The sequence below is a fragment of the Plectropomus leopardus genome, chromosome 20 (genome assembly GCF_026936395.1).
Source record: "Plectropomus leopardus strain MGB_pleo_1.0 chromosome 20, ASM2693639v1, whole genome shotgun sequence".
Lineage (NCBI taxonomy): Eukaryota > Metazoa > Chordata > Actinopteri > Perciformes > Serranidae > Plectropomus > Plectropomus leopardus.
In genome coordinates, this window is record NC_142195.1 from 1,338,175 (window position 1) to 1,361,296 (window position 23,122).

General features: G+C 41.9%; 1 protein-coding gene across 2 annotated transcripts in view; it reads left to right on the forward strand.

The window, feature by feature from the left end:
• tln1 (talin 1) overlaps positions 1-23,122 on the forward strand; it is a 101,141-nt gene that overhangs the window by 52,085 nt on the left and 25,934 nt on the right. For both annotated transcript variants that reach the window (XM_088071314.1, XM_042509057.2), the window contains 26 exons: positions 174-308; positions 849-977; positions 1,333-1,435; positions 2,237-2,445; positions 2,817-2,936; positions 3,690-3,887; positions 5,482-5,621; positions 5,711-5,804; positions 6,382-6,471; positions 7,748-7,870; positions 8,037-8,180; positions 8,303-8,464; positions 8,846-8,986; positions 9,237-9,418; positions 10,546-10,678; positions 11,747-11,848; positions 12,041-12,211; positions 13,586-13,834; positions 14,792-14,911; positions 15,023-15,169; positions 16,283-16,449; positions 16,802-16,985; positions 17,896-18,021; positions 19,765-19,881; positions 20,125-20,310; positions 21,577-21,684. In XM_088071314.1, coding sequence (XP_087927440.1) covers positions 174-308; positions 849-977; positions 1,333-1,435; positions 2,237-2,445; positions 2,817-2,936; positions 3,690-3,887; positions 5,482-5,621; positions 5,711-5,804; positions 6,382-6,471; positions 7,748-7,870; positions 8,037-8,180; positions 8,303-8,464; positions 8,846-8,986; positions 9,237-9,418; positions 10,546-10,678; positions 11,747-11,848; positions 12,041-12,211; positions 13,586-13,834; positions 14,792-14,911; positions 15,023-15,169; positions 16,283-16,449; positions 16,802-16,985; positions 17,896-18,021; positions 19,765-19,881; positions 20,125-20,310; positions 21,577-21,684 — 3,780 coding nt within the window. The remainder of the gene's footprint in view (positions 1-173; positions 309-848; positions 978-1,332; positions 1,436-2,236; positions 2,446-2,816; positions 2,937-3,689; positions 3,888-5,481; positions 5,622-5,710; positions 5,805-6,381; positions 6,472-7,747; positions 7,871-8,036; positions 8,181-8,302; positions 8,465-8,845; positions 8,987-9,236; positions 9,419-10,545; positions 10,679-11,746; positions 11,849-12,040; positions 12,212-13,585; positions 13,835-14,791; positions 14,912-15,022; positions 15,170-16,282; positions 16,450-16,801; positions 16,986-17,895; positions 18,022-19,764; positions 19,882-20,124; positions 20,311-21,576; positions 21,685-23,122) is intronic.

Sequence of the window (23,122 nt, forward strand, 5' to 3'; positions counted from 1 at the left end):
GATTTTATGAGCTTTGACCCTCCCTGTAGTTAAACCTTCAGGGCAAACATAAGATGTTTCAAAGCTGCTCCTGGTCAGGCTCAGTATGTTCTTTGTGTTCCCAGCACTGTCAAGTTCTGGAGTTAATGTTGAAATCTGGTGCTAACTGTGTGTTTCTTCCTGTCTTTTCACAGCCTGGAGCAAAGATGGTCACAGCCTCAAAAGCCACAGTTCCCACCATCAGTGACCAGGCCTCAGCTATGCAGCTCAGCCAGTGTGCTAAGAACCTGGCCAGTGCCCTGGCTGAGCTCCGCACCGCCTCACAGAAGGTAACACACATCTATTCACTGTCCAAAATCTAAGACGATATTCAGTCTAATATCACAATATTGACATCATATCATTACCCCGCCCGAAAACCATGATATATTTAGAATACAGCTGTCAATGACATATGTGACCAAAGTTATAAAGTTTGACACAGATCACTGCAGTCTGAGATGTTGTGGTTCATGACATATGGTAGAGGTGGTCATGTGATAGTGTCAGGCATAAGAGGGAGGAAATGAAAGTCTACAGCAGGTGATGAAGCAGTCAGCAGAGACTGAGCTGTTTCAGACAAGCTTCTGTGCTGAAGTCTGATACCAAGATCAAGAAATCTAAAACTCTGCCACGACATTTGGCAAGCCATGATGGTGATGAGGATGATGAGGAGGAGGAGAAAGAGAAGGAGGAGAAGGAGGAGGATGATGAACTTGATTTGGTGAGCAGAATATGTGATGTTATAAATAAGTCTGTTTATTTTTGTGTGTGTTTGTGTGTGTGTGTGTGTCTGTGTGTCTGTGTGTGTGTGTATGGTGTATGTGCAGGCTCAGGAAGCATGCGGTCCATTGGAGATAGACAACGCTCTGTCAATGGTGAGAGGTCTGGAGAAGGACATGCAGGAAGCCAAGGCTTCAGCTGAGGAGGGCAAACTCAAACCTCTGCCAGGAGAGACGGTGAGACACACACAGGACAAGATGAGACACGAAAAGACAAACTTAATTGGCTCTGGAGGGACAGAGACAGACTTGAGCAATAGTGCTCCACCCAGCTGCAGTCAACTTGAGACAATACACAGTCAACACAACAGTACAGTGGTTCTCCACATACCGAAAAGAGAGAGATATAAATACATAGTCACTGCAGAAATGAGAAGGAAGTCACAAAAAACATAAACCATAATACATAATCCCTAAAAAAAGTGCAACCGCGCCTACTTGCTTTCTTTATTCCTCAGTAGGTTGTGCCGCGGCATGAACTGTATGTGTGAACAGAAAGATTAACAGTCTATTTCCTCACTGTGTTGTTCAGCTGGAGAAATGTTCCCAGGATCTGGGTACCAGCACCAAGGCTGTGAGCTCAGCCATCGCCCAGCTGCTGAGCGAGGCCACCCAGGGCAACGAGAACTACACAGGTTGGTTTAACAGAAACACACCCAGACAAGAGCAACAGAAAAATTATGTCACTCATTTGCTTTGACCATTCTAGAGCTCTGATCAGGCCCAACCCCATGTGAACCCACACACTTTCTCACCAAGCCCAACCCAAACCCAAATAAAAACCGGAATTTGTACTTTGTACTTACTAAAACATTATTTGATATTTTATATCTATCTATCTATCTATCTATCTGTCTATCTATCTATCTATCTATCTATCTATCTATCTATCTATCTATTTTTTAAAATTTATTTATTTAGTTGTTTATTTGTTTCATTATTAGATCCACTTCTCTTTCTTCACTTCCTTATTGTCAGTGGTCTGTCCCACCCCCCACCATGCTCCCTGTCTTTCTTGTGTTTTCTGTCCTTTAAAACTTTTAAAACTGCTGACAAGAGCCATTTATGTGTAACAAATGAAAATTTCAGATTTCTTGTTTTTGCTTGAACAAAAACAGTGTATTGCAGGGCCTTATTATTTTTCTGAAGACTGCTTTTATGACACAATGACTATGTTATTTTATAAAACCACGTGAGTGGTTTTTGCTTCAGTTTAAATGAGCAGGCAACCAATCACATCACTGAAAGAAATTAGCTCTAGTAAACAGTTAGAAACTTTATAATGAGATGAGTCTTAATTCTGTATTTTGTCTGTATTTATTCATCTACTTATTTAATTCATAATGTCTCATTACAAACCCCACTGGGTCTCCACAACAGTGACAGAAAACCACACACACACACTGATGTTGATCCCTCTCTCCTGTTGGATGCAGGCATGGCAGCCAGAGACGTGGCCCAGGCCCTGAAGTCCTTGGCTTCAGCCGCCAGAGGAGTCGCTGCCAACACAAACGACACGCCAGCGCGGAATGCCATGCTCGACTGTGCCGGTGACGTCATGGATAAGTCAGCCAACCTGATCGAAGAGACCAAGAGGGCCATCGCTAAACCAGGAGACGCAGAGAGCCAGCAGAGGCTGGCCCAGGTCAGACACACACTGAGGGAAAGGGAGGCACAGATACAAGTCAGGGGGGTCACTAAAGGAGAGGGCCGCAGGGGTGTGACCTAAGTGACAACTGCATCATTTTGCATTTAGATAATGTTGTATAAATATGTAGCTGGTAAACTAACTGTTTTTGTAGCATGTGTGAATGGAGAGTGAGCAAACATCTGCTGTAGATCGAGGTGTTAGTTTTGGCAAGCAGAGACATGAGAGCATCAACTGGAGCTGCTTGTGAGATGAGACAGTGACTCAGTTCTGATGAAAATCAACTTGCAGAGAAATGAAAGTTGTTTGACTCAGGTAATCCAATACTGAACAATTCATGTGTGTGTGTTTTGTGTGTGTGTGTTTAGGTGGCTAAGGCAGTGTCTCAGGCCCTGAACAGATGTGTTAACTGCCTTCCTGGCCAGAGAGATGTGGACAATGCTATCCGCACTGTGGGCGAAGCCAGCAAGACTCTGCTGGCTGATTCAGTAAGTAACACAGGCTGAATCACCTGTGATGCATGAACATAGGTGAGCTGAATGCTTTTTCTTTCTCGGTTCAGTGGGTTTTATAGTGAAGATCCTATTTGTATTAGTCCACCAAGACCAGAAGTCTGTTGTTTTTCAGAGTTTCCTTGATCTATCCTTCCTTCCTTCCTTCCTTCCTTCCTTCCTTCCTTCTTTCTCTCTTTCCATGAAACAAACAAAAAGTAAGAGAACAGATTGTTCTGGTCCCAACTGACACACACTTAATCATGGAGCAGTTCTCCTGATGGGAACACCATAACATCTATCTTAATGTGAAAACCTTCAAGCCGCACTGAGCAACATTAACAGCTGATCAAATGACCGTAGAATGTGAAAAGTGCTGCTCATAGTGATGAACCTACTAAGAGTTCTCACCATCTCTCTCTACAGTTCTCCTCTGCTCTATACCACTTTACCAGGCTTAAGCTCATTGTTTTGGTTTAATGATGTTATCTGTTATCAGAGCAAAAACCGAGCTACCTCGCTGTATTGCTGCAGCTCACATGGTTGCAGTGTTCACACAGACAGCTTTGTGGCTGCGGTGCTGCTACACAGCTGCTGGCTGCTGTAACTACTGTATTTTCACAATTGAAAGCAGCCATACTCCAGCCATTTATGTGTGGCAATCGTCTGCATTTTTATTTCAGTTTCCATGTTTCCTCTTCTTAACTGTTGGTACACGCAGATTTCATTGTTCTCCTCCTCCATCTGTAGTTCCCATCCAGTGGAAGGAGCTTCCAGGAGGTTCAGGCTCAGCTCAATGAGACAGCAGCCGGTCTGAACCAGTCAGCCAATGAGGTGGTCCAGGCATCCAGAGGCACCACCCAGGACCTGGCCAGGGCCACCAGCAAGTTTGGACAGAACTTCAGCAACTTCCTAGAGGCTGGTGTTGACATGGCCGGAACATCCCAGGTCAGTGTAATGACAGAATTCATACACAGAGGTGATGCTGGCTGAGGCCAAAGAGGAAACAGGCTTAAATCTTTTAACCAGAGGAAGAAACCTGCTGGTAGGTCATTCTTTCATCTGACTGACACCTGATCCACTCAGAAAGGGAGGCATCTGAATTATTTCATTGGATGAGAGGACAATTAAGTAATCCTCAGCAGCCTCATAACATTATATAGAATATAGGTGATGAGTATATGAACAACATCATAATAGAGATCCCCCCCATCTGATCCTGATTTCAGATCGATTGGCCATGACTGGCCTAACCAATCTACTACGTAGTCAGTCCATTTTTTAAAAAAATATACAATGTAGTGTTTGAAATACGGCTGGCATGGTAGCGTCATATTAGCACTGTTGCCTCACAGCAAGAGGGTCCCTGGTTCAAACCCGGGTTGGAACAGGGTTCGCTCTGTGGGCGGGGGTCCTTCTGTGCAGAGGTTGCATGTTCTGACCGTGTCTGCGTGGGTTCTCTCCGGGGTCTCTGGCTTCCTCCCACAGTCCAAAGACATGCAGCTCAGGTTGATTGGTGACTTTAAATTGCCCTTAGGTGTGACTGCGAGCATGAAAGGTTGTCTGTCTATATGTGTCGACCCTGCGACAGTCTGGCAACCCTTGAGAGGACAAGCGGTTACGGAAAATGAATGAATGAATGTTTGAAGTACAGTTTTGTTGTTATTATTACTATTATTACTGTTATTATTACAAGACACTAAATAATGGAATTTTAACAAATGAGGGAACAGCTAAAATCAACTTGTCTTTGTGCTCATGCCATGCAGCTCCCTCTCTCTCTCCCTCTCTCCCTCATAAGTGGCTGAGCTGAATGATCTGGCTGTCTCCTCCACATCACCAGCTGACGTGACAGTGTCAGCTCACCTAATCAAACTACAATTGGGCACATTAAATTTAATATTAATTTGAAACTACAAATAATAGTAATTTAATACATATATTGGGAAAATGAGCCAAATGTCATTTTGACATTGGCAAAAACATTGGCTACTGAGGCTTTCACCATCATTTATACCCAAGATCATCATCCTTGAAGCCCACCTTAGAATTGGCCAAAAAAATTGCAATTGCTGCATCTTTGCTGCATAATGAATTTGAAGTGAGCTATCAGAATTCACTGACCATATATGCCTTTGAGATATTGGTCTGGTTATCTCGGGTCAGCTAAATTTCTGATTTTTAATCTTGTGTGCATCCCTCACTCTGCATGGCATTCTGCTGCTTAGTTTGTGCCCAAAGCACACTCTGCACTCCAGTAGTGTGGTGCAATAAATAACCGAATGATATATATATATATATTCCAATAGCGCTCCTAGTTAACTGTCCAGCCCCCAAAATAGAAAATCAATATTTAGCAGCAGATGTTGTAATTGTAGTGGGTCGCCTCAAATAAAGGAATGTGTGGGAAACTCTAGTCATGAAGGAACAAGTCAAGTTATCGAGATAAGGCGGTATCAGCCATAACATTTTGAAGTATAATCATTTTAGTGCTTGTAAGTTTTTGATATTGTCTTCATATTTTACTCTTCTTGTCCTTCAGTCTAAAGAGGACCAGACACAGGTGGTGTCCAACCTGAAGACAATCTCCATGTCATCTAGCAAGCTGCTGCTGGCAGCCAAAGCTCTGTCCACTGATCCCAGCTCCCCCAACCTCAAGAACCAGCTGGCTGCTGCGGCTCGGTAACAGGAACTCCTCTCTGTGTTTCTGTGTGCCGCTCTTTTCTCACTGCCTGTCTGTGTTTGACATACCTGAGTGTTTGTGTTCACAGGGCAGTTACAGACAGCATCAACCAGCTCATCACCATGTGCACTCAGCAGGCTCCCGGTCAGAAGGAGTGTGACAACGCTCTCAGAGAGCTGGAGGTAACAGGCATCATGCAAACATCCCTCTGTTATTCTGTCAATGTTCACATCTCCTTTTCTCTTAATCTGTTTCTAAAATCACCAGTTTAAATCAGGCGTATATCTGCGAGCAGACAAATCTTGGGACTGGGTGATAAAAGACTGAACTTCTGAAGCAACTGTACGACTGTATTTAGGTGTAAATCATTTGATGTGAATAGCTTGATAGTCATGATAGTCAAAAAAAAACAAAAAAACAAAACATTATATTGGTGTATTGATATTCACTGAGGATTCATTACCCAGCCTTAAAAAAATCTTTAAAAGTCAAATTGCGATTGAGCGCATTGTGCTTAATTTTTAATAGCTTGACATGAGCAGTTTGAATCAACTCATAAAGCTCAGACTGTGGGTATCATTAGGAAAACATGATTTGTAAATTAGTCATTATAAAGAACATTTTTATAAAAGGATGTAATTCCAGCATGTAGACATTACAGCGGTTATGTGAGATCACTGTGTGTTTCTTTGTGTGTGTGTGTGTGTATGTGTGTGCGCGTGTGTGCATGTGTGCGTGTGTGCATGTGTGCGTGTGCAGTCGGTGAGGGGGATGCTGGAGAACCCGACAGAAGCCATCAACGACCTGTCATACTTTGACTGCATTGACAGCGTCATGGAGAACTCGAAGGTAGAATATACATCCCTGCTGCTCTCCTTCTGTGTTTGGTTCTCTATCTTTCCATCATCCCTCTTCTTCTCTTCTTTACTAAAGGATGCATTCATGTTCTAAAAAAGTTGCTTCATTGCTGCATTAAAATGGTTACATCTCTCTAAAAGAAGAGGGGCTGTCCTAAGTGACAGTAGAGCTGTCTTTATCTAAATTATTAAATAAAGACTATTTATTATTGGCTATTTGGACTATTAAAATTATTCCACTGACATTTCTTTGGAGTTACAGAACACTATTTGATGAGACCTTCATTTCCTAAGAACTTCTTGAGAGTCTCCCAGAGGTGACTCTGATATGATACTAATGGTAGAGACATCCTGGTAAGGCGTGAGTTAAATGTGTCGAATTTATCAGGAAAAAAAACATTTCTTTTGTCTTTGCAGACATCTTTTGAACATTTAACCCCATTCCTCTTTGTCCTTCCCGTCAGATATTCTAAAACTGAACATGTACATCAGATTAAGTGGTTTTTCACTATTCTAAGAGAGAATTTCTTCAAATTTGGCAGAAGCGTATACTTGGACTCAACCATGAACTGATTAAATTTTCATGGTCATAGGTCAAAGGTCAAGGTCACTATGACTTTGCCTGTCTCATTCTGATGAACAGGATATCTCAGGAACATCTTGAGGGAATTTCTTAAAATTTGGCACAAATATCCATTTGGACTCAAAGATACTGAACTGTTTTGTTTTTTTGTGGTCAAAGGTTACTGTGACCTCACATTGGTCTCATGATGGTCCTTAAGTACATCGCAAAGGAATTTCTTCAAATTTGGTGGTAATTCTAGTAATGAATCAAGGGCTGATACAATATTAGATTACCTAAAGAATTATTAACACGATACATTTTTTTCATTTTTACAAAGAAGCCAAAATTCTAAAATGTCAGAAGTTGCCTGATTACAAGCAGCTGTACAACTGAAGATGCTTAAATAGAATGAGAGGTTTTTGATTCCTATCAGGAACGGTCAGAGATTAAGTGAACAGAGCAGACATTTCATGCAAGTGTTCAGTGTTTGACAGCTTTTGATGCCCTGTGCCACTGATGGAACTCAGTTATGACTCATAAAGTTACCTCTGGATGAGTGATCTGTTGTGGCTGTGTGTTACTCTCTCAGACATTGCTTTGCTTCTGAGGTTTGGTTGATCCCAGTTCCCTCAGTGGATTCATAAGAAGCATAAATAGACACAATGAAGACATTCTCTCCTGTCTTCTGGTTTCCTGTTGACAGGTTCTTGGGGAGTCCATGGCTGGCATTTCCCATAATGCCAAGAACTCCAACCTGCCAGAATTTGGTGATTCAGTCAGTGGTGGCTCCAAAGCTCTTTGTGGTTTGACTGAAGCAGCTGCACAGGTAAACACCATCACTGAGGCTTACTTTATTGTTGCAGTAGTCTGAGTCTTTGGCACAGAGACAAACACTAGGCTGGTAAGGTGTGTGTTGTGGTTGTGTTTGTAATGTGAGTGCTTGTAATTATTATCATGATATAAACTGACCAGAAATCTGTTGATCTTCTCAGGCTGCCTACCTGGTGGGAGTATCAGACCCCAACAGTGCAGCAGGTCAGAAGGGTCTGGTGGACCCCGCACAGTTTGCTCGGGCTAATCAGTCGATACAGATGGCCTGCCAGAACCTGGTGGACCCGGCCTGCACCCAGTCACAGGTACATGCTCACCTCACTTTGACATCCCAGTCAGCAATCATCACTGTCCTTCATTTCTGTGAGTGAGTCTATATGTCATTAAATCCATCTCTGATTGACCCCCCTGCTGCGTGTGTGTCCAGGTGCTGTCTGCAGCCACCATCGTGGCCAAACACACCTCTGCATTGTGTAACGCTTGCCGCCTGGCCTCCTCCAAAACTCCCAACCCTGTCGCCAAGAGGCAGTTTGTCCAGTCAGCCAAAGAGGTGGCCAATACCACTGCCAACCTGGTCAAGTCCATAAAGGTGTCTTTTCTTTTTCTTTTTTTCCAGAGTATTGCATACATTCATGACATTGCAAGTTTTTTTTTGCTGTTGTTTTTTTTCTTTTTAAACAGGAAAATATATTTTAAAAAGTAAATGAAATAATATAAAGTAACAGAAAATAAATAAATAAATGTGTGTGTGTAGGGAGGCGACCTAAGTTTTTTATTTTCAGATTAATCATCAGTTAAATGAAAAGCAAATACTGTGTGTAGATTCAAAGAAGATATCTGCTTTACATGTCTTTGCCTGGCTGGTGGTTGTTTGGTAGTTGTGATCCAGTTCTGTAATGGATCAGAGCCACTCTAGTCCCAGAGACACAGCAATACAATAAATGTAACCAGGGCTGAACCCTGTGTGCAGGCTTTGGATGGAGCCTTTAACCAGGAGAACAGAGAGAAGTGTAAAGCTGCCACTGGTCCTCTGATTGAAGCTGTGGACAACCTGACCGCATTCGCCTCCAACCCAGAGTTTGCCAGCATTCCTGCTCAGATAAGCCCTGAGGTATGTATCTCGTACACGAAAAGAGCTTTGGAGCAGTTTGAGTGTGTGCCAGCTTTTTTTCCTGTTCTGTGCTCGTTGAGTCAGTTAGTCAAGGAAAAGCACTATTTAGGATGGATCCGTAAAGATCCCCTGTAATATGTATTAAGGTTATAATCTCATTTGATTCCTTCATGTGTCCCTTAACACAGCTTCTGGAACAATAGCATTCTGTCTTTCCTCCAGTAGAAAGTTGTTTTCATCCTGATTTCAGGGTCATGCAGCCATGGAGCCCATTGTGGCGGCAGCAAAGATGATGCTGGAGAGCTCAACTGGCCTGATCCAGACTGCCCGCTCTCTGGCTGTCAACCCCAAAGATCCCCCCAAGTGGTCTGTGCTGGCTGGACACTCCAGGACTGTGTCTGACTCAATCAAGAAACTCATCACCAACATGAGGTAAACTCTACTGCTACTACTGTTGCAGACCATAGACTGTAAATAAAGATGGACAACGCGACCCCACTTACCCCCGCTATGCTTAATTGAGGTTAAAATATCACAGATACGAGTGTTGCCATCTTGCAAGGGTGATGTCATTGGGAGCTCTGCATCTGCGCAGTAATGATATCCTCAGTGGGGGAGTTCCCACCCAAACACCTGCCTGACCAGTAGTGAGCAGCTCCATTGAATGTGAGCGCAAAGATTGGCTGTCACAGCTGTCAGTCATGGTGGAAAAGCCCCCTTTTGTACAATTTAATAACTCATTAAAACCAAACCTATCATGAAAACAAACGCTTGAACAAACATCAAGGTGATGAGAACTACCTTCGGTGACAGAAACCATCTTTGGGAAAAATTTATTTGACGTGTACTTTGACTTTTTAAGTTCAGCCTATGACCATTCAACATGGAGGGGCGGGTCTTAGGACCTGTACTGCAGTCAGACACCAGGGGGCAATCCAGATTGAATAACCTCACTTTGGGGGAGCTGTCATGTCATCCATCTTTATATACAGTCTATGTTGCAGACGGAACTGCCTCCCACCTTCTCTGACTGATCAGGCAACATTTTCTAGTCTTATTTTAACCTTTTCTTCTCACTGATGGTAGACCAAGCACAAACATCCACTTGAACTCAAAAACAAACTGATTAGACCTTGGTGGTCAAGGGTTAACATCACTGTGACCTCATCTGTCTCATTCTCCTGAATGTAATATCCAACAACAGCTTGAGGGAATTTCTTCAAATTTGGCACAAACGTACACTTGGACTCAAGGATGAACTAATTAGATTTTGGTGGTCAAGCTTTAAGGTCACTGTGACCTTGTGTCTGTGTTATTCTCATTATCAATCTTATCAATCCTGATATCTCAGGAACACCTAAAGAAAGTTAAATTTAGTTCAAATGTTCACTTGGACTAGATAATGAACTGATTAGAATTTGGTGGTCAAAGGCCAAATTCACCGTGACCTGACAGCCTTTAGGGAATTTTTTCACATATGGCACAATTGTCCACTTGGACTCCATGTACAGACATTTTTTAATTCATACATCCTTCATCTCGTGTGTGTTTCTGTTCAGAGAAAAGGCTCCTGGCCAGAGAGAATGTGACGATGCTATTGAGGTGCTGAACGGCTGCATCCGTGAGGTGGATCAGGCCTCTCTGGCTGCCATTAGCCAGCAGCTGACTCCCCGAGAGGACATCTCCATGGAGGTAAACACACACACACACACACACACACACACACACCACACAAACACACACACACACACACACAGAGCTTTGTGAGTGCCCAGTTTTGTATCTCGGCTCAGTAAACTGGTTGAGAGTCAGAAACCTCTTATACTTATCTTTTCCTGAGTAAATTGTGAAAATGTCATGATGCTCAACAAATTACACAACAGTTATACAATACTGATGTGTGTGTGTGTGTGTGTGTGTGTGTGTGTGTGTGTGTGTGTGTTTGTTTGTTGTGTGCACGTGTGTGTGTAAATGTGTGCATGTGTGATTAAAATGCAGTTAGTACAAAAACAAAAAAAAAGTTTAATTCATAAAATGTGTCACATCAAAAGTGTCTGCACAAAATTCATTTATAAGAAACATGTATCACATTTTAACTGTCTGTCTCTTAAAGTAACAAATTTGCCTAAAACATGAAATTTGTTTTTACGCACACACTGGTTTACATTTCATTGTCACGTATCCACAAACTGCATGTGCCTGTTTTTTTTTAAGAAAAAAGTTGAAAAGTCCACATTTTTTCTGAATGAACATAATCCCTCAGTCTGCTTTATAAAAGTCTGAGGTCTTTTTATACAAGGGAACACAAGACACAATTAAAATGTCATAAAAGCTATGAAACTTTGAGTTTTTATTTCTTTGATCAAACATCATAAACGTAAGGTTTGAATGCCTCCAATGATTTCTGCCATGTCCCATAGTGAATATCTTTACCTTCAGCAAATAGAATTCCCCTGGGTGTCAAGACTATTCAGTGTATGTGGTTATCAAAGGTCAACAATGAATTCCCATGCTTAGATATTATTATTGTTTTGTCAAAGCAGCATCAGCACCTACTGCAGCTTGTCTGTAGGTAGTATTGCAGTGCTGTTGTACTGTATTGTACTGCAGTGCATTTTGTGTACCTTTGGAGGTGAAAATCTAGCAAGTGTACTCTGACAGCAAGTGATGAAGGAAAACTCAGCCGACTGTAGAGCATGAAGATAAATGTGTGTTTGACTGAAGTTTTACGAATGAAACCTCTATGGGCTCATGTTGCAGACTCTCCATGAGCAGATGGCAGCCTCGGTCCATGAGATCAGTAACCTGATTGATCCTGTAGCTGTGGCTGCTCGCTCTGAGGCCTCCCAGCTGGGACACAAGGTAACACGGGACAACACCACTACACACCTGACACACTGCGAAATGAATGCTGACGAACTGCTGGTGTGAATACTGACTAACTGCTGGTCCGTCTAAACTGATGAGGGCTGCACTGATATTCGTGAAGCCCAGCATGTTCCTATCATTTCAGAATCTCTGTTTTGAACATGTCTGCATGTTTTATTTGAACAGGTGTCTCAGATGGCCAGCTACTTTGAACCCCTGATCATGGCAGCCATCGGCACAGCATCTAAGATCCTGAGCAGCCAACAGCAGATGGCTGTCTTGGACCAGACCAAGACCCTGACTGAATCAGCCCTGCAGATGCTCTACACCGCCAAGGAGGCGGGAGGAAACCCCAAGGTAGAGAAGCTGGCACTCATCCTCTCAGGTCATATTGGAGGAGCTAACATGATTTTTTTATACAGCACTGTTGATCCAGTTTACAAAGTGCTACAAGAAGACAAGACATGAGAGTTTTTAAAAGCAAACAGATGAATTAATTTTTTTTTTTTATTTGGGGGGGTGACCTCTAGCTCACCTGGCAGAGTGTGAACCCTATATGCCTGAGGCTTCTGCAGCTGCCTGGGTTTGAGTCTGGCCTTACTGCATGTCCCCAACCCCACCACCCCCCACCACCTCTCACCTTACCTTTTCTCTCTTCAACTGTCGTATACATGAAATGAGAAATGAAGTTATTTGGTCTATAAAAGCCAATACAATAAAGATGGGCTTCCATCTTTCATCCACTGTAGTTAGATCACAGCAGACACACATCAATAACCTCTGCTGTCGTTACAGAGCTTACGGGAGGTGCAGTCGGATTCTTTAAACTCTGCAGTTTTCTTTTTTTTTAAAGATGGTTTTGGGCTTTTATTGCCAGGACAGTGTGAGCTTGAAAGGGGGAGGGGGGGGGGGCAGCAAACCCGCAGCCACTAAGGCGATGACACTATCTCTGTACATGGGGCGCTGCTCCACTGAGCCAGCGGGCGCCCCCAAACTCTGCGGTTTTATTTTCCTTACTCCTTATAAATTCTCCTTTACATTTGCCTTGCCCTCATGATGTTTTCTAATGAGGTTAAAAAAAAGTTGTTAGGGAAGGAGATTTTTTTGTACTTTTCGATTGCAGCCCAGATCAGATTGGTGTCAGATGTCACCGTGCCAAATAGATCATTTTTAGAAATGTTTGACTATGAGAGCCTTGACACAGATATCCCCCATGAGGCTGGCTTTTTTTTTCCCAAAGTCAATCATCACTCTGCAGAGGAATCTGGAATCCCTGCCTACAAATCTCAAAACTGCAGTCAGAAACCTTTAATTAACCTTTAACCCTTTAATAGATCACAAGCAGCTCAAACTGTCATTCCTCTCTTGTGTTTATCATGATTTTATATGGCATTGACTATTGTAATTTGACGTTCAGTGAGGACAAAAACAATCTTAGGCGTTCAGTGAGTACAAAACGCTGCTGCTTGTCTTTTAACAAAGAGACAAGATCATGTCCTCCCTGCTCTGGTCTCACCTCACGGTTTACTTTTATTACTATAAGTCTTTTGAAAAAAACATCTTTAATATTAGCCCAGTGTTTTATTTTCCCTCTATTGGTATGTTTTACGTGGCCATTTTTTTGTTTTGATCATATTTAATTGCCATTTGTGCTTTTTAATTTCTTTAATTTTATTGAAATGTGTTGCTAAGTTTTTTCCATAGTCTGATGATGTGTTTTCTGCTGTGCAGGCAGCGCACATGCAGGAAGCTCTGGAGGAGTCAGTGCAGATGATGAAAGAGGCAGTGGATGATCTGGGTGCCACTCTGGCTGAGGCAGCCAGTGCAGCGGGTGCTGTGGGCGGCATGGTGGACTCCATCAACGACGCCATCAATAAAATGGAAGACTCACCTGCACTTGACCCTGAAGGCACCTTCGTGGACTACCAGACTACCATGGTGAAGACAGCCAAGGCCATCGCTGTCACTGTGCAGGAGATGGTAAGGGTCTTTGATGATTATCGAGAAGTGTAATAAAGTTGAATATTTCAATCATGAGAGGCCGTAGTTTACAATGATTTTCTAACAGCTTGGAGGGTCATTTTCAGGCACAGTTATTATATAAACCTGTCAATGTCTCATAACAAACACACAGCAACAAAAAGTTATTTCCAACAAAATGATTTAGTGATAACAAGAGTTATTCTCCCACTAAGAAAATCTTCTGCAGCAATGTTTAGCAGAAGGTTTTTGCTCATTAGGCCCCGCCCCTGTCCGGTGAACAGGTATAAAGCCAGGAATGATTCCTAAAACCTGCCTCACGTCTTAGCTCTGTCTTAGCTCCTCAGTCAGCCTATTAACAGCTGTAGAAACTTCTAATGGAGTTTGTGTCTGCACACGCAGAATGTAGAACTGTATATATATGAATGATACAGTTCAGAGGTTTTTTTTGCTGACAGACAGGCTCTCTTGGAGGAACAATGTTTTTTGCTTCTTCTGTTGTTCAGATTTTCAACCAGGTGGTGAATCAGAAAACAATGAAGTTTAAAAGTTGTGAGTGATGCATCTGAGTGTAGTGTCTGATCTGTCTTCTCCCTGGTATGAAACTCCTCTGATGTTGTGATGGATCAGATCAGTCTGATCAGCTGTAGCTGCTGAGCGCCTCCAATTATTAACTGATATTCAGTCATCTGATTGTGGAAAACATAATGTGTTCTGAATTATGTTTCCCTTTAAACCTATTTGCCTTTTCAAATTAGTCATATATAAACATAATTTCTAGGAGAAAGGGCTGATTATATATACAACTATAAATATCTATCTCTTTATTTAGATTTATTTATTGAAGCGTATATTACCTTGAGTGAATTATACGCTCAGTATTTTTTTAAAATTTTGTTTCCATGTTAGTATTGTAATGGCAGAAAACTCCACTAATGTGGTTTGTCCTCTCTTCAGGTGACCAAGTCGAATACCAACCCTGATGACCTCGGAGGTTTGGCCAACCAGCTCACCAATGAGTTTGGAAATCTTGCAAATGAAGCCAAATATGCAGCCGTGACTGCAGAGAACGATGAGGTAATTGAAACTTTCAGTACCTCAGCACAGTGTGTTGGAGAGACTCTTTTCAGGCCATGCCAGCTCTGTTATGGTGCTGGAGTTGACATGTATTTCATTGTGTGTTTGCAGATTGGTTCTCACATCAAGAAGCAGGTGGGTGAGCTGGGATTCAGCTGCACAGGGCTGGTGACCAAAGCTGGAGCTCTGCAATGCAGCCCCAACGACTCCTTCACCAAGAAAGAGCTGATAGAAAGCGCCCGCAAAGTTTCGGAGAAGGTCAGATCACAACCAATCACTTCACTTCCTTTTTTCTATAGTTTTATGCCTTCCTTTAAAAAGCAATAGTGAAGAGATGAATGATGATGAAATTGTGGACTATCATGTCCCAGAATTCCCTCATACGTGGCCGCTCCCACATATAAGGGGCTCCTCTTTCCATTATGGCTCCATACCACGCCTACGTGGCCTTGGTTTGGAAATAGTGACGGCTAGTGCGGTTGCTGCAATAGAAATTAAGCTGCTAATGTTTTGAACATCCATCGCCATGCTTCTTGGAATATTAAATTCCAAGTTGTAATAGAATTTGCAGGACATCACTCAGTGGAAGCGCAGTCATCTTGCAATGTGTTCTATCAACATGTTGAAAATATTGCTAGTTTTGTGCAAATCCGTAATTGAAACCTGCCTATTGCTGGTGACTTAACCCACTTGGTCAAGGGTGCACTTCCAGTCACTGTACTTCTACTGCTTGTTTATGAAATTTTCATAACATAAAGGAAGTAACCCTGGATTCTTTTTTAAAATATTTATACACAGTCACTTACTGCAGTTGTCAGAGATGTCACATAGGAAGTTTTATTTTCCTCATTTGTTGGGTTTGTTTGTTTTATTCATTGTGGCTTCTGTCCAGATATTTTACAATATTACATACATCAAGATTATTATCAGATAGTTTAAAGACAGGGAATTTTAGACCTTTGTCCTCCTTGGATCTACAGATCACAACACTCGTACCAGCATGGTAAATGATAAATGGACTGTACTGCGCTTTTCTAGTCTTTTTGACCACTCAAAGCGCTTTCACACTACAGGTCACATTCACCCATTCACGCACACATTCACACACTGGGGGCCGAAGTTACTGTACAAAGTTGCACCTGCTACTCAGTATCCATTCACACGCATGCACACTGCGATGATGCAGCATCAGGAGCAATTTAGGGTTCAGTATCTTGCCCAAGGATAGTGGTTGCCTGGAGGAGCCGGAGATCGAACCGCTGATTATATTTGATTTCATTTCCTCACCATCTACAGAACAAATAGTAAATAGTAACTCTGATAGATCTGCACAGTTCTTCCATCCCTAACATGTCGGTGTTGTTCTTGCAGGTCTCCCATGTGTTGGCGTCCTTGCAGGCAGGTAACCGTGGCACCCAGGCCTGCATCACAGCAGCCAGTGCTGTGTCTGGAATCATTGCAGACCTGGACACCACCATCATGTTTGCCACTGCTGGAACTCTGAACAGAGAGAACGCAGAGACCTTTGCTGACCACAGGTACTGCTCACCACAGAGAGCTGCTATCAAACATCAGCACACTACAAGAAACTGTGTATATCCTGAAGGGAAACTAGATCATTGCAAGTATGATGTCAAAATCTCAGACAGAATCTGGTTACGATATGGACATACAGTATTGCCCAGCTCTACTTTGTATCATTACCAGGATCACATTTATGTCACAATATAAAGATTTTGGAGGCAATCATTTCATTCCAAAACTGTAAGCAGTTATTTTAAAAGCTGTTATATATATTAGTAGACTAAGAATATCAGCTGTAATGATAGAAGAGTATTAGATGAATATGTAAATCTGTGCACTATCTTTGTGTGTCCTCCCTGTGTGCAGAGAATGCATCTTGAAGACAGCCAAGGCTCTGGTGGAGGACACCAAGCTGCTGGTGTCCGGAGCCGGAGCCAGTCAGGAGAAACTGGCTCAGGCTGCCCAGTCCTCAGTGTCCACCATCACCAAACTGGCTGATGTGGTCAAACTGGGAGCTGCCAGCCTGGGATCTGAAGACCCAGAGACACAGGTACAGGCAGCACAGAACACGCAGCATGGCTTTGTGTGTGGCTTTACAATAACCCTTTGCTAAGAGGAGAAAAAGTGGTTTAAAGGCAGAATGGAGATTTAGAGCAATTTATAATCTCAGTTCCAACAAGACACACAGTAAGGTCCTACCAACAGCTGTCAGTCAGGGCTCAAAGCTTCAGCGACTAGAGTCAGCACTGATATAATCCTGATGTGTTTGTAAACTCATGACTCTGTTCATTAATCCTGAAGAAAATGTCATCAATCATGATATGGAGTGAATAGATTCTCAGTCCTCTGAAGGACATACCTTCATAAACACACACACCAACCCTGGAGCTGAGACAAGGCTTACTCTCTGTGTTCATGTTCAGAAGCTGATTACACACCAACAGTTCTCTCATGGAACATTAAACTTTTGTTGTGGTTTGGCCTTTGGTGCAAGCGACATTTGTGTTTTGGGGGCCTGAAAACAGGAACTTTTGAAACCTTGTTTCCAAACTGTAATCTTTGGAAAACTCCACCCCTTCAGCTGCTGTGTAAACTGGCAATGCGCAGATCCTGTGAGAACAGTGACGTCACAGCTGGACCACACACCTGCGCAGCTCTCATAGGAATGAATGAGGCCCCGCCCCCATGGCTGTATCCAGATTTCTAATAGATCCATGCCACACACAGGCACATGGTGTTCTTCTGTGGTGTGTCATTACAAAGTTACACCGCCAATTACTTGCCTGGCATGCATATGTGTTTTCAGTTGTTTTTGCAGGTTCATGTACACAAGAATCATTCTCACAATGTTATCATATGAATGCCAATTTTTTTTTAAAACCCAAAGAAAAGTTTTCAGTAGCGCTGGTCTCATCTAAATGTGGCCTCAAACTGTAAAGTTCTGTTTCCGCCCTCTCCAGGTTGTCCTGATCAATGCAGTGAAAGATGTGGCCAAAGCTCTGGCCAACCTCATCAGCACCACCAAAGCAGCTGCAGGCAAACCTCATGATGACCCTAGCATGCTACAGCTCAAGAACTCTGCTAAGGTAAGAGCCAAAGCCAGAGTCACATGAGACTTCTCTCCATGGAGGTGAAGCTGCTCCTCTGCAGCAACACTCTGCCTCACACTGGGGTGTGACTGAAAACAGCAGGCCAGTCACTCTGCGCACATGCTGGTTGGACTGTTGCTTTTATAAAGTCAGAAAACGCATCGGATTTGCTAGGAGGGGGTTTAGGATGCTGTTTGACCATCAGAGAAGCCGTTTTGTTGGAGCATTCCGGCACCTTAAATGGGGTACTCATTAAGACAGGCAGAGTCTTCCGGGGTCTCTGAGTAGACTTTTTACATCAGTGGATCCACACACATTTATATGCTTCCACACTATGGCCATCTCATTATTGTGAGATAATATTTCAAGAACATCTCAAAGGAATTTCTACAAATTTGACCCAAATGTCCAATTAGACTCAACAATGAACTGATTAGAATTTGTTTTTTGAAAGTCAAAGGTCAAGGTCACTACGACATCATAATGTTCTGGAAAAACACTTTTCTGGTCATCGTTCATTGTTATGAATCAGCAGCATAAGGGAAAGACATTTGGTCAGATACTGAATTGGTGACACTGATCCGTAAACTGTGCTGATTGCAGAGATCTGTGCTGACTTGGGGAAGATGTGTGTGAAGCATCCATGTTTTAGAACATTCAGCTTCTTTTCAGCGTTAGCCAAAGCTTACACAAAGCACCTGTTAAGTGTCGTCTGTCATTTGAGTCTGGACAGACATGGATACAAACTGTAAATATAACTTGACTGGTTCGCAGAGGCATACAACAGTGAGGCACTACTTCTAGGTGATCATATCCTGTATCGTATGTTTTGTGCTGCTGAAGCACACAGCATGTGAATATGTTAACATGAAGACATGAAAACAAACCCTTCCACCACGGTGTGCTGTCTCAGTAGTCAGCATGTCATCTGTTGAAGTACAGACTCAGACGTTTGAATGCACTTCTCACTGGCAATGCTGTGTGTCTTTGTGTCATTTATTAACCCTTAGGGACTCTTTGGCACATTTATGCACTTTTTATTCTTCATTTTTTAATAATTTTGGCTGTGTTTGTGTATATGGCATGCATTTTGGCAAGATTGTGGGGTTTTTGTGTGAATTTATAGTATAGTATAGTATATATAGTGAATTTCCAGCTCAGCTCCTACCATAAGTCTAAAATACACTGTGGAAACTAAATTGTTAGTCAAACTGTTAAGGTCAAAAAATGCTCCATTGAAACCCATTCAAACTGACATTTTTCATCCCACAGCGATAAAAATAACATAGTGAAATCATGATTAATACCAGGGTTACAATTCTGAAAATTCTTAATATTTGATATTTATGATTAGGACTGATGGGGGTCAAAAATAAACTCAGTGTAGAAAACTATATTAATGTATACTATTTTTATATAGCCTGACTTTGAAAAGTGCATTTTGTGTGCAGAGCAGTATGAGTGTGACTATTTGACACTGCACAAAAATAACAATGTATAAAAATCAATGTTGCTGCTAATCATTGACATATCTTAGACTGTAATAATATAATATTATTATAATATTAATGTATAATATTTTTTAAAGCTTGATTTTGAAAAGCATTTTGTGCGCAGAGCAATATAAGTGTGTGTAACATCAAAGCTGGCACTAAGGGTTAATGTCAGTCCCATCAGTGAGCACCTTGTTCTTGCCATCAGTCTAACCCATCAGCATGTGATCTGCCCTGGCTGCTGTAGGTGATGGTGACCAATGTGACGTCCCTCCTGAAGACAGTGAAGGCAGTGGAGGATGAAGCTACAAAGGGGACCAGAGCTTTGGAGGCCACCATTGAACACATCAAACAAGAGCTGGCTGTGAGTCATTACAAGCTTTAGCTGGACATGTTTTCAGTACGGTGTCAACATTTGAAATAGATATCTCCCTACGACCTTGATGAGTAGAAGATGCCAACTGAAAGCAAAATCCTTCAGTATGAAGGATTCATAAAGAATACTGATCCTGCAGCTCAGGATTCACTCCACTGTTGCATGAATGAATTAACATTGTCTTTTAGCTGTTGAGTATCTCACTAACAGCATGCTGGTTTTACCACACAGGTGTTCAGCAGTTCTGACCCACCACCAAAGACGACCACACCAGAGGAGTTCATTCGCATGACAAAAGGAATCACCATGGCAACAGCTAAGGCAGTGGCTGCTGGAAATTCCTGTCGCCAGGAAGACATCATCGCCACGGCCAACCTGAGCAGAAGGGCCATCGCTGACATGCTGCACTCCTGCAAGGTACACAGCAGAGTCATGACAGGCACTCTAGATGACTGGTGATGAGAGAAAAAGACGCTTCCGCTTTCGCCTTCAAATTCAAAGTTCTCGTTTCTCTTTTTTTTAATTAATTCATTTTTCTCACCTCTCCTCAGAACTTCTTTTTCTCCCCTCTACCCTGGATATCCTCATGCAGACAATCTTTCTACCCACAGACACACACTCATGCACACACACACACCCACACACACACACACACACACACACACCCACACACACACACACCTACACACACACACACACACACACACACACACACACACACACACACACACACTCTTACACTCACTCACTCACACACACACACACACACACACACACACACACACACACACACACACACACACACACAAACTAAGCTATCTGTCCGGTGTAGCCATTGCCCCCCCCCCCTTGTCTTGTTCCATTCTGTCTGTTTTCATGTTGGTCACTTGTATTGTGCTGTTTGTTTCTGTGTTATTCACAAAAAATACACCCATGGCAGGAACTAGCTTGGTTAAGCTCTGGTCCTATGACTTGGTAACTGCGCTCACATATCCCTTACATTTATAGCCCAGGAGCAACATGTAACATTAGGGACAGAGTCCCTTCCATCTGTGTAATCTTGTAGTTGCTTTATCCATGTATGATGCTGTGAGTTGCCCCAAAGAAAATCTAGAACGAGAGAGAGAGAGATCATTTCTAAGTCTGTGAAGTATGAGTCGGGAATATTCAGAAGGGAATGGAACACAATTAATCAACCACAGGTGCAGTCATCATTTTAATAGTGTGTTTCCTCCATTGCAAAAGATTATTTTTACCAAAGTCATTGTTCATTTTTTCAAGTAGTAGTTAAATATTTTCTCAAATCATATCCTTGTGATCAGGGGTTATCTAAATCTGATCATAATGTAAATACTGAATTCTGATTTATTAACTACAATGTGGTTTTGAAGACATCAGCTCCATATTTAATGATAATAATATCTGTTGTTCCCATGAGTAAAATACAGCTCTTTCTGGAACTCGTCTCCCATCTTTGGCCCAAAGTTACTAAATGGTATCAAGTATCAGTCAGATTAGTGAGATTTCTTCTTAAATTGTAAATCTCTGTAATGTTCCAACTCAGAAATACAGTTCACTTCACACTAATGTCCTCTTCATTGCATTTTAGCATGCTGAATTGCCCCCTGCCTGTACGGTCAGTGTTTGGTTCAGCTGTTGATTAGTGTGTGTTTGCTCTCTCAGGAAGCTGCATACCACCCAGAGGTCAGCAAGGATGTCCAGATGAGAGCTCTGCGCTATGGCAATGAATGTGCCTCTGGATACCTGGGACTGCTAGAGCATGTGCTGGTGGTAAGACATCTTACCCACATATTGTGCTGTCAGCAGTTTACAGTGCTCCCCATTGTCCTAACAGTCCCAAAAATTTTGTATAACTTGGAGAGACATACTTGAAATGAGGGAATTCAGCAGCTCTGCATGACAGCAGCCATATCAAAACTAACAGTGTGGACACGGCCATGCTGACTGAGTGATCATTTACTGGGTTAGTTGGAATAAACTAGCCTGGTAAGACCATCCTGATCACATGAGCTCAACATTCTGTTTCTCTCCCTGTGTCTATCTGGACTTTTGCTGCCTTCACATGCTCCTTTGAAATATCGAATATTTTAAATTACAAGTTCGGAGTACATGAACGGCTCTCCAAAGTCATAATTACAAGTGGGAAATTTTGATGATACCCGAGCTGCCGAGTTGTGATGATTGTGTGACATTTCAGGGCAGCAGAAAAGGTGGAACACATGGAAACAGTGTCAACAATTGACAGTAAAAAAATATATATATATTTGGTTATTTTGTTTCTTGTAGCTATCACATACTTTTAGTAGTTGCACAATTTAATATCTGCATCTATTAGCTGAAGCAAGCAAACTGTGAAATCTAATGCATGCAAGGTGATTATACTAACATTGACAACATTTTATTACACTAGTTGTCAACTTGATGTCATAAATGCATAAACATGGAGAGCAAAAGTCAATGTTTGGTCAGTGGGAAGAAACTTTTTTTTTTATTAATACCCGTATTAAATATCAATTTTTGATCACATGTAAAGTGTAATATGCTATTAATGTTAACTGCTGTCCACTTAGAGTGACCTAGATTAAATATAAAAATATATAAATATTATATATAATATATCAAATATATTAAAAATAAAATAAGATAAAAAAAAAGATAAAAATATAAATAAATTTGAAACAGCTATCAGCCTCTTGTTTAAACACTCTTAGTATTAAAATGCAGCCCATCGTCTTTGTAGCTTCCATGTTGTTCCCACTTAACAACCTTAAAGCACATGAACACAGTGAAGTCAGAAACAACTTCCCAACTTGGAAACTACAACTTCCCACATCACATGCATGTGAAATATTAATAAATTGTATTTTTTACACTGTTACTGTCTAACTGGAAACGGTATTGTGTAGTTGCTAATGTCAGGATTGGCTGAAGGAGCCTGTCTGTCAAAGTGAGTAACTCCCGCTCACTGAAATCGTTTGTGGTGGCATACTGAACCAGGGAGAGAGAAACACAATACTGAGCTCATGTCATCAACATGGTTTAACCAGACTAGGAATAAACATGGAGAAAGAGAAATCAAAAAATCAAAAAGATAGGTAAAAGCACCTCATTCACAAACTCAGCTAAAATGAACTTTAGGGAACTTCTTCAAATTTGGCACAAATGTTAATTTGGACTTAAGAATAAACTGATTAGAGTCTGGAGGTCA